Source organism: Otolemur garnettii, unplaced genomic scaffold (genome assembly GCF_000181295.1).
Source record: "Otolemur garnettii isolate 467f Iridium unplaced genomic scaffold, OtoGar3 scaffold00002, whole genome shotgun sequence".
Taxonomy (NCBI): domain Eukaryota; kingdom Metazoa; phylum Chordata; class Mammalia; order Primates; family Galagidae; genus Otolemur; species Otolemur garnettii.
The window spans coordinates 50,000,916-50,012,771 of NW_003852397.1; the positions used below are offsets into that span (position 1 = coordinate 50,000,916).

Sequence of the window (11,856 nt, forward strand, 5' to 3'; positions counted from 1 at the left end):
AGGCAGTGGTGTGAGTGATGGGGAACGGCAGTAAATACAGATGAAGCTTCACTCACTGGCCCACCGCTCACCTCCTGCTGTGCAGCCCAGTTACTAGGACACAGACAGGACGGGTCTGCAGCCTGGGGATAGGGACTGCATATCCAAAGTATCCCATTCTGCTCAGCTCTTGCATGGGAGTGAGCTCAGGGAGCCCCAAAGCTGCTGCCAGCACCAATATTCTGCCTCTGGAATGTGTCCAGACTGTCTACTGCAGGCCTTCTGGTAGCCTGTCCTTACTATGCCTGGTCTCAGCACCCTCCAGTTCTGTTTCACATGTTGGCTCCCCATGACTCAGAGGCTTTTTTGTTTTCTTGAGTTTATTTTTGTCTGCTGTTAATGTTTTTGATATTTTTGGAGCAGCATGTAGACTATTTTTTTAGTAATTTTTAATTTTTACATAATTTCAAAGTTATAGAAAAATTGTAAGAATAGGAACTTCCCTTTTATCCAGGTTCAACAAAGTTTTCATTTTTCTGTTTGCTTTATCATTCTCTTCTCTGTCTACATACATACACAAACATACATGTGTATGTGTGTAAACATATGTATGTATGTATGTATGTGTATCCATACATAGTATCTATAATTCTTTTCAGAACCATTTAAGAGTAAGTTATTGATATGATGCCCTTTTGCCCCTAAAAACCTTGTTGTACATTTTCTAAGAACAGGATATTCTCTTGTATAACTTCAGTATAGTTATGAAAATCAGGAAGTTTAGGCCAGCCAGTGGCTCACATCTGTAGTCCTAGCACTTTGGGAAGCTGAGGTAAGAGGATTGCTTGAAGCCAGGAGTTTGAGACCAGCCCAGACAACTAGTCTCAAACTCTTCGCCTCAAGAGTTCTTTTATTTTAGAGATAGAAATCATCTTATTTTCTTCTTCTTCTTCTTCTTCTTTTTTTTTTTTTTTGAGACAGAGTCTCACTCTGTTACCCTGGGTAGAGTACGGTAGCATCACAGCTCACAGCAACCTCAAACTCTTGGGCTTAAGCGATTCTCTTGCCTCATCCTCTCAAGTACCTGGGACTACATGTAGGCGCCCGCCACAATGCCTGGCTAGTTTTTGGTTATAGTTGTCATTGTTTTTTGGCAGGCTTGGGCTGGATTCAAACCCACCACCTCTGATGATATGGCTGGCGCCCCAGCGGCTGAGCTTACTTATGAGGTCTTTAAAGAAAAAAAAAGCAGGTGGGTTGCCATGGCTCATGCCAGTGATCCTAGCAATCTGGAAGGCCATGGTGGGATGATTGCTTGAGCTCAGGAATTCTAGACCAGCCTGAGCAAGAGTGATACCCCATCTCTACTAAGAAATGGAAAAAGTAGCCAGGTGGTACATAGCACGTACCAGTAGTCCCACCTATTCAGGTGAGTTAGGAAGGAAGATAGCCTGAGCCCAGAAGTTTGAGGTTGCTGTAACCTGTGATGATGCCACTGTATCCCACCTAGGACAAGCCTCAAACAAAACAAAACAAAACCTTACAGATACTGCTCTCCATGGCCTTTCCCAAAACAAGGCTATATGACTCAGTTATTTGATTGGACAGATGAGGTCAGGAGACTCTCCCAGCACTCTTTCATAGAAACCAGCATATGAAGAACTCTTCCAGGCGAGTCACCACAGCAGAAGAGAATCCTATCACTAGTAAACATCTAACCAGTGTCTGCCAGGGCCTTAGGGTTCACTATGGCTCTTACTTTTACCACCTCCTCTGACTCCTTCCCTGGAGATTAGGATTCGATGCCTCTAGGATGCAGCCTGAGGATTTGTATTTTTAACAAGCTCATCTGGTATTTCACATCACAAGAGAAGTTTGGGAAACCCTGCATTATACAAGTAGCTCTCAGCCTGGACTGCACGTTAAAAATCATTGGGGAGCTTTAATAAATCCCAGTGCCTAGAACATTTAAATCAGAATCTCTTCGGATCCCCAGCCCGGGCCCGCCAAACAACAATGATGGCTGCAACCAAAAAAAAAATGGCCAGGCGTTGTGGCGGGCGCATGTAGTCCCAGCTACTTGGGAGGCTGAGGCAGGAGACTCACTTGACCTCAGGAGTTGGAGGTTGCTGTGAGCGTGATGCCATGGCACTCTACCCAGGAGGATAGCTTGAGGCTCCGTCTCAAAAAAACAAAACAAAACAAAACAAATCAGAATCTCTAGGGCTGGCACCCAGACATCAGTATTTTTTAATACCTCCCAGCTGAGGCTAGTGTGCAACCAAGCAGAACCTGTGCTCACTGCTGTGACTGAAGAGTAAGAAGCTGGCTTTTTCCCCATTCACATGACTATTTCCCTTCAATGGCATGTGTGCTGATGAAGGTGTACTTATTTTGATGCATGTGAACAGCTTGCCCTAGAGACTTCCTTATGTTTTTCTCCTCACCACTCTGCTGATTTCCCAAAAGGAAGCTGAATTTTCATTCCTATGAGCAGTTCTCTAAATCCTATAAATTTCCTTTTTGGGAAAAAGGATTTTTTTTTTTCTTTTAAGTGTACTGTACGCTGTGAAGAGAGATGCAAAAGCAAAATGTGAGCAACAGCAACTGTATTAGTTGTTGCCAGGCCTCTGCCCTTATTCCCTAAATACCTTTACCATTCTCGTGTACATGCGTTCCTGGTGGTCACCTATGCCTGTGTGTTGGAGGTGGCACTCAGGGAATCTTTAGCTTGTGCATACAAAAAAACCCAGAAGAGTCTGAGAATTTCATCTTCTGAAGCAACCTTTCACCAATTACTGGTAGGTGCAGTTGTATAAACACCCCAGCTCCCTCACACCTAATCAGGAAAATTGTGGTTATGTACAGTCTCCAGAGAGTCCCTAAGGGATTGAGCCAAACTTACCCTCCCCCCTACCCCACATACACACCACCACCACCACTGTGGGCTTTGCTTAATACTGCACCACTTCTTATCCCTTCCCTTCCCTGTCTACTTCCCCACTGCCCTATTTGCTTTTGTTTGGAAGACTTCTTTATGAACCATATTCAGGGAATCTTCATCTCAAGGTCTTCTAGAAAACCCAACCTAAGATAGCAACCCCCAAGAGCACACCCTCCAGGACCTTTACAAAGACTCTGGCACTGACCTTCATCCTTAATACAAAGGGCATTATACATGCCACCAGGAACTGGGTTGCTTTCAACTCGCACATCGACAGCTCTTAGGATTTGCTGTTCACCACTCCCTTTGCTACACACAGTTGTCCTGAAATAGACAAAGACAACACTGAGTTAGAGAACTTCTCTGGGTTGGAAATAAGAAGAAGAACAATTGTTTTCTGCTGTCAGCTCAAAATCAGGAGAGATTCTTTTGATTCATGAGCTTTGGCTGAAAGCATTAATATGGAAACATTCTCCCCAAAGATCTAAATTCAGCAATATAGGTGACATTTGGATTGGAGTCCTAAGTACTGATTCAAGTGTCAGAGCCAGTACATTGTTGATCTCTTCTAGTATATGTTTGTTTTTCACTTCATGAAATTCTGCTCTTTTCTCTTTCTCTTGTTTTGCTATTCTTTTTCAAATTTCTTAACATCGATCATTAGTTCATGAACCTTCAGCTTTTTTCCTTTCCTACAAACATTCAATGATTTGGGTTTCCCTCTAAGTACAGCTTTGGCAGCACCCCACAAATTTAGATATGTGTGCTAATTTCCATTATATATATTTTTGTCCTGTGATTTATCTGGGGATATCTTCTGTAAATGGCAAATCGTTTGGTTTTTTTAAAACCATCTTACATCATTTGTTTTCTAATTAGAGTATCTTACCTACTCACTTAATGTAACCACCAATCTCTTTGAATTTAAATCTACCATCTTACAAGCACATTTTATTAGCTCTACCCATTGTCTCCTTCTTTCTTCCTCTTCTTCCTTTTCCCTGTTTTGGACTGTTTGATTTTATTTGCATTCTCTTTTCCTCTGAATTACTTTGGAAGTTAAACATCCTTTCACTGTTCTTTCAGTAGTACCCAGAGGTTATAACATGGCTTTCTTTGATTTATTAAATCTTACTTTTTTTCTTTAACAACACAACTTAAATACCTAAAATATTATGAAGTAACATCCTTAAAATACCTCCCACTTATATAAACCATTTTTAGAGTTCAGCATTACTATTGCTTTATATAATTATATAATTTCAACCTGCCCATATATTTACTCTTTCCATTCATTCTTGTTTGCATGGTCAGCCTTCCACCTGCAATTATTTTTCTTTTGCCTAAAGAGTACCCTTCAGTGTTTCTTTTAGTACATGCAGATTGGATGTAATAAATTTCCTTACCTTTTATCTTTCTGAAAATGTCTTTATTTCACTATTAGGAATGTGAAGTTATTTTTCACTGGGTATAAAATTCTAGGTTGGCAGTAATTTTATTTTGGCATTACGAAGATAACCAATTAATTGTCTTTGGGCTTTCATTGTCAGTTTATTGTTTCTCCTTTGAAGGTAATTTCTCTTTGTCTTATTTCTTTTAATATTTTTCTTCATATTTGATTCACATTGGTCTTACCATAAAGTGCCCAGTTGTGTATTTCTTTGCATTTGTTCCACTCGGGCTGCTCAGGACTTCTAGAATCTGTGCTTTGATCTTTTTCTTCAGTTGTGAATCAGTTCATGTTGCTTTTACTGCATTTTCTTTCTCTTCTCCCTTTAGAATTCCATTACATGTGATGTTCTTTGCCTTTTACCCTTTCTTCTATATTTTCATCACTCTGTTATTTATTCTGGGTATCAGTCTCTGCAGTCTCTGCAATATCTTCCAGCTCACTAATTCTCTCTTTGGCTGTTTTTTTTTTTTTTTTTTTTTTTTTTTTAAGAGTGAGATAGGATAGTACTATGATGTCCAAGGTGGACTTGAACTCCTGAGCTCAAGCAATCTTCCTGCCTCATCCCCTTGAGTAGCTGGGACTACAGACATATGACAATGTGCCTAGCTCTCTCTGGCTCTTTTTAATTGACTATTAGATCCATCTATTAAGTACTTGATTTCAATTACTGTATTTTTCATATCTATATTTTCAAGTTGATTATTTTTATAGTTTTCCATTCTCTATAAAATTATTTCTTTTGTCTTTTATATCTTTGCTAATACCTGGAGTTTCTATTAGCTATTGTTTCTCTTGAATTTATTCTTCTTGCCTTTTCTCCTCATGTGACTAGTTATTTTATATCCTGCATTGGCTAAAATTTTTTCTGAAATAAACTGAGGCCTCGAATAGTATTATTTCCTAAAAAGAGGAGAAAAAGCCAAATTCATGGCTATAGAGGATTAGAAGGTATTCTGCTGCTCCTGAGGAGGACCTGCATCCAGTTACTGTGCATGTACTATGTGCTGTTTACTCTTACTTCTGGGATACAGCTCTGCAAGGACCCAACCCAAAGCAAAAGGACTCACCAGGCCCACTCCTACACATAAGTTGAATTCAACTCTCTATCCTCCTAGTCCCATGAGGCTATCAAATTTATTACTCAGCTTTCCAGCCACCCTTTATGGAATTTGCTAAAGTTCCCAGGAGACAAGTGACCCCAAATTCTGAATTTATCCCTCTAGACCTTCAGCCTTATCTGAATTTATGTGTGTGTTTAACATAAGTTCATAGAGATACAGAGTAGATCTGCTATAGGTCATACTATGCCATCGATTACAAAACATACCAGGCATTTAATAATTGCTTTTTAGTGTGTATATGAGGAGTGACGGAAGCCATGTAGGAAAGATATGCAGTGAAATGTATATACTAATGGTCAGATACTTTCTGATTCCAGAGACATTAAAATGGAAGGATAGAAAGCCTATTTTTAGTATGTTGTCTAGTAAGTTTAGCAAGTATGTTTTCTTTATAAAGAAATATTTCAGCATGCAGAGACCACTAACATGTCTTAACACCTTACAGCAAACCCACAGAAGATGGATCTTGCCAATGACTCAGTTCTGACTTATAATGACTGGGAGGCCCAAGTCTAATTCTAGGCAACTCTTCAGAATCTCTGAATATTCTGGTTATCTAATGAAATTACATTAACAGAGTTATGAAAAATATTACTACTTTATTACATTATGAAACTGTGCATGCCCAGGGCATATTTTGTCTATTTAAGAGCATGGATATCAAATATTAGGCAGACAGGACCATAATTCCAGATTTTCTGAAAGACTCTGTATTAACCTCATTTGTACCCTTTATTCAGTTGCTGTCTTCACACTTGGCACATCTGAAGACAAGAGTCAGCATGGCTGTGGCTGTCTTCCATGGCCATCTGCTAGCCAGCCAGCTTCAGGGTCATTATCTACCAACGTAGTTCTTGGAGCTTGTTTTATTCTTTCACATTCCTGTGGCATGAAGGAGACAGTGGAATGGCTCCTGCCTTCCCTGAGTATAACCAAAGCAGGAAGTACCAGCATTGTTGGAAAGTTCTCTCCTAGTTCTAGAATTACTTCTCTAATTGGTCAGAAACATAGACAGGAACAGTGGAATGGCTTGCCTCTACTGCATAATGTCTAGGGCCTGAAGAAGCAAGACTCACAATCTGGTGACAATAGCTGGGGCATCTGAAGGCGTCTTCACTCCCGTTTTTGGCTATTAAACTGGCTTGGCTAGGACTCTGGTTGGGGCTGTTGGTAAGAGCCCTATATGAACCATCTTCATGTGGCCTGGCCTTCCTTACAGCATGGCCACCTCAGCATAGTCAGACTTCACGTGGCATCACAAGGCTATTAAGTGGTTGGCCCCAGAATCCCACATGGAAGCTACATGGATTTTTCCAACCCAACCTCAGCAGTCACATAGTCTCACTCCTGCTATGTCCTATCAGTAAAGGCAACGTCACACTGTCCCTGATTCAAAGGAAGGAGACACATAGCATACCTCTTGACTGGAGCAGCATGAAAGAATTTGTGGCCATATTTTAAAATCTCTATACCAGGTTCCTACATATATATATGCAGATGATTATTCACAGAAAAAATAAAGGAAATAAAGAATGTACACCAAACAGTTAATGGTCGTTATCTCTAAGTAGAGAAGAAGACAAACTTACTTTGTGTTTTATGTGTCTGTATTAACTTAAATATTTATAATGAGTATATATTATTTTTATAACTTAAAGAGTAAATTAAAAATAACAAAGTAAGGAGGAAAAAAGATCGTGACAGAACTCCAAAAAATGATTTTATATGAGAACTCAAAACAAGAAGGCCCTGGGAGCCACTGCCCACTATACTTCGCCTATCCTGGTGTTTCAGCAGAACGCGTTTTGAGCCCCACATCAGCCTTGGTGGGGCAGTCAGGGTAGGTTGGAGAGAAGAGCTTCACCCAGCTCCTGACTTACCCAAGGGTGCCGTCTGCCAGCCAGCCTGTGGTACACACTGCGAAGGCACAATCCTGGACCACCTTCCGCAGCTCATCAGCGGAAACCAAGTGAGCACCCCTGCTCTTGCAGGACAGCCGAGCGGCCTCCAGGTCCAGACCCTGAGAGCCATTCTGAGACTCCAGCACAAACAGCTTCCCTGTGTGGAGACAAACATAGACATATGTATACTCCAGGATCCATGGGAATTTAGTCTCAGCAAAATCACCCTCTGGCAGACACCAGTCCAGTCAGAATAGTAGCTTCTTCCTTGCCTGAAGACCCAAGTGCAGCAACTCGCCCCATTGTGCACCATCCCTGGGACCAAGTGATGATAATTATACTAATCCAGTTTGTGCTCTTAACCTCTTAAAAAAAATAATAGTAACCATCTGCTATGGCATGTTTATCTCGATAAGCCCTTTAAATCTTTCTTTTAGATAGGTGTTTTACAGGATGGGTGCTGAAGCTCATGCCTATGATCCTACCACTCTGGGAGGCCCAGGCAGATAGATCACCTAAGCTCAAGAGCGAGATCCCATCTCTATTAAAAATAGAAAAACTAGCTGGTGTTGTGGTAGGCTCCTGCAGTCCCAGCTACTTAGGAGGCTGAGGCAAGAGAATTGCCTAAGCCCAAGAGCTGGAGGTTGCTGTGAGCTGTGATGCCGCAGTACTCTACTGAGGGTGACATAGTGAGACTCTGTCTCAGAAAAAAAAAGGTGTTTTACAAATGTGTGGCAAAGATCAGTGTCATAGGTTTCCCTGAGTTGGGTTACTTGGTGCCCAAGGCACTGATTGAGGCCTCAGCTCTGTTTTCTTCTGCCCCTACCCCAGCCCTGGGTGATCCCCTACATAGCAGGTTGCTTCTTTTCTCTCTGTCCCTTGACTTAGGCCCTTCCCACAATGAATTCACTGGTGTCTGCCATGCTTCTCTCCTGCTGAACAAGACAGTAGGGACCCTGTCTGGTACACACTGGCTTCCTGCAACACATAATATATGGGCTTGCAGTGGACCTTAAAGAACTCGTTATAGATGAGGGAATGGGAACATGAATTCAGGCAGAAGTAGAAGCCCAGGCTGAAAGCAAAAGGGAGCTCTAGGCAAGAAAACCATGGTGCAGGAGCCAACACTGCAGTCCCCAGCAGCCTCCTAGAAGGACGAAGCACTTCCTTAGGTGGATCTATGAAGTTTAAGATAAAAGCGAAGAGAAAAAACCCAGTTAGAATGAGACACTTTACTTCCTCATGTCAGCAAGACTTCCATAGAGTATCAATTTTATTAGCATAAGATACAACTGTCATCTACTTGCAAAATTATTAAAATAATAATCCAATAATAATCAATACAATAATCAATACAATAATCCCCTGATTTTGAAACCAAAAGTTATAATAAAAATGCAAAAGAAATTCAAAATAAACATATCCGTATGTGTATTTGACTTACATAACGTTAATACTAACAAAACTGTAAGAAGACAGGGATCCACAATCATCCTGGAAATTTTTAACTACTGTCCCTTTCACTAATTGATAAAGCAGCAAAGAATCAGAAATGATGTAGAAGATTTAAGCACCAAAAGTAACACTCTTGATGTAGGGACCTATGTACAGTACTGCACACCAAACTACAAAATACATATTCATTTTGGGCCTACACAGAACATTTGTAAAATTGATCACTTAGCTATAATGCAAATCTAAAAAACAATCTCAAAAGACCAAAAACATACAAAGCATGTTTTTCAGACCACCCAGGATCCTACCTCATACCATCCGCAAAAAATCAATTCCAGGTGGATTAAGGACCTAACTATGAAGCAAAAGTATAAGCCATTTATAATAGGACATTTTCATGACTTGGGACTAGTAAAACATTTCTTTAAGTAATAATTAAAAGATGATATTTGCAAAATAACAACTGACAAAGGACACACATCTGTAACATTTAAAGAAATCTTAGCAATGAATAAGAAAAAAGAATCCAATAGACAGTGGGGTTAAAAGCCTTGAACGAATATTGCACAAAAGAAAGAAAGGTCAATGGCCACAAAAAATATGAAGAGATAGTCAGTCTCACTGGGAATGATAAACATGCAAATTAAAAGCATTTCCTCCCTCCCTTCCTTCCATCCTCCCTTCCTTCCACATAAACAAGCTCAAGTTATTTATTTATTTATTTATTTTTTGAGACAGAGCCTCAAGCTGTCCCCCTGGGTAGAGTGCTGTGGCATCACAGCTCACGGCAACCCCCAACTCCTGGGCTCAAGCAATTCTCCCGCCTCCGCCTCCCAGGTAGCTGGGACTACAGGCGCCCACCACAATGCCTGGCTATTTTTTTGGTTACAGCCCTCATTATTGTTTGGCGGGCCCAGGCTGGAGTCGAACCCGCCAGCTCAGGTGTATGTGGCTGGCGCCTTAGCCACTTGACCCATAGCGCCGAGCCTCAAGTCATTTATTTATCAAACAACTGTATGCCAGATGTTCAAATTTCTTTACAAATATTCATTATATTAATCCTTACAAAAACTCTATGATATAGGCACTACTATTCCCATTTTATAGTTAATTAGTAATTAATAGTTGTCCAAGATCATGCAGCCGAGACACAAAACCAGACAGTTTGGCTCCTTGTCAGTGATCTTTTGGTTTTTTTGGCTGGGGCTGGGTTTGAACCTGCCACCTTCAGCATATGGGCCCCACTTGTTTGAGCCACAGGTGCTGCCCCCTTGTCAGTGATCTTAAGTGCTGTTATACTACCTCTCAATAACAAAGTTAATAATGAGGAAAATCCCTTTGTACATAGAAATACTAAAATGTAATTCTTATTTTTTATATGGTATCTAGCTGTGAGGCCCATACCAGAGTGCAATGGCATCATCAAAGCTTACCACACCCTTAAACTCCTGCGCTCACGTGATCCTCCTACCTCAGCTTTCTGAGTGGCTAGGATTACAGGCACATAGCACCATGCTCAGCTAATTTTTCTATTTTTTGTAAAGACGGGTCTTGCTCTTGTTTAGCTGGTCTCAAACTCTTGGCCTCAAGTGATCCTCCTACCCTGGCCTCCGAGAGTTCTGGGATTATAGGTGTGAGTCACTGTGCCCAGCCTGCAAATATACTTCTAAGTAAATCATGTTCAAAGAAGAACGCACCACTGAAACACTTTGATTCAAGGAACAAAAATTTGGGGAGAAACTATAAATTATAGGGAAATGTATAGACTTAGAGGTTCATATTACAAAAGAAGTATGGTTGAAAATCAATGACTTAAATTTCTATCTCAAAAACCTAAAAAAACCCACAAAATCACAGTTTCTGAAGAAGTAGAAGAAAATAATAAAGATAGAGCAGAAATCAATAAAATGTAGACATGTAATAGAGAAAATAAAGTCAAAAGTTGCTTTTTTTGGGATAATAATAAAACTGAAAAATCTCTAACAAGATTGATCAAGACAAAAAGAAAGAAAATACAAATCACCAATAAGTAGAATGAAAAGGAACATCACTACAGATCCCACGGACCTGAAATGATAATTAAAGAGTATTATGTTATATATGCCAGAATATTTGATAATTTAGATGAAGTGGGCAGATTTCTTAAAAAATAAAACTTAGCAATACTGATACAAAATAAATTTTAAATTCTTAATGTTCAAAAAACTATGTAAATTCATTATTTAAAATTTACCCACAAGAAAACCTCTCAACACAGATGACCTTACTGTCCAAAAAATCAAAAGCCTCATCTTACAGAAACCCTTTCAGAGAATAAGAGAGGAAACAACTTTCCAATTCATTTTAGGAACCATCATAACTTTGATACCAACATCTGACAAGACTATTACAAGAAATGAAAGTTACAGGCCAATATACTGCATGAACATACGTTCAATAATCCTAAAACTGTTTCCCTGACTCCAGACTCAGTTCTAGGTTTTTTCTTCTTATTTTTTCCTTAGGATTTTTCCTTAGGATCCCATCTGCACATGTGGTTTCAAAAACTGTCTTACACAGACGACACATTTTTACTTTCAGTCCATGTATTTTCCATTCATTTCACCCCCCTCTCTCTCTTACCTGGACAACTGAAATAGTATCCTACATTCAGTCTCGCCCTGGTTCCATCTATTCTCCCTGTATCGCAATCAGGGTGATCTTTTCAAAATGAAAATCTGATCAGGACTCTACAACTTGAAATGATTCAATAGCTTTCCTTCCTTTTTTGGATTAAGACAAATTTTGATCTATGAGGCCCCACATCATCACCCTCCTACCAATTTCTCTAGCATCCTCTGGAACGTCTTCTGTCACATCTTCTGTTCTCCCTGCCATTCTCCCTGCTATTCTCTGCCCAGGACACTCTTTCTTCCCTCTTGTTGCCCACTTAATTCTTACTCACCTTTCACATCCTCCTACATCGAGTCAAAATCTCCTAGTATATGCTCTCAGAGCACCTTC

At 40.2% G+C, this 11,856-nt stretch overlaps 1 protein-coding gene across 1 annotated transcript in view; it reads right to left on the reverse strand.

Moving 5' to 3' along the window:
* The window catches only part of SUSD5 (sushi domain containing 5), a 57,128-nt gene that overhangs the window by 42,218 nt on the left and 3,054 nt on the right, over positions 1-11,856 (reverse strand). The window contains exons 2-3 of the mRNA XM_012805612.2: positions 7,378-7,555; positions 3,129-3,247 (exon numbers count right to left, since the gene is read on the reverse strand). Of these exons, the coding sequence (XP_012661066.1) occupies positions 3,129-3,247; positions 7,378-7,555 (297 nt within the window). The remainder of the gene's footprint in view (positions 1-3,128; positions 3,248-7,377; positions 7,556-11,856) is intronic.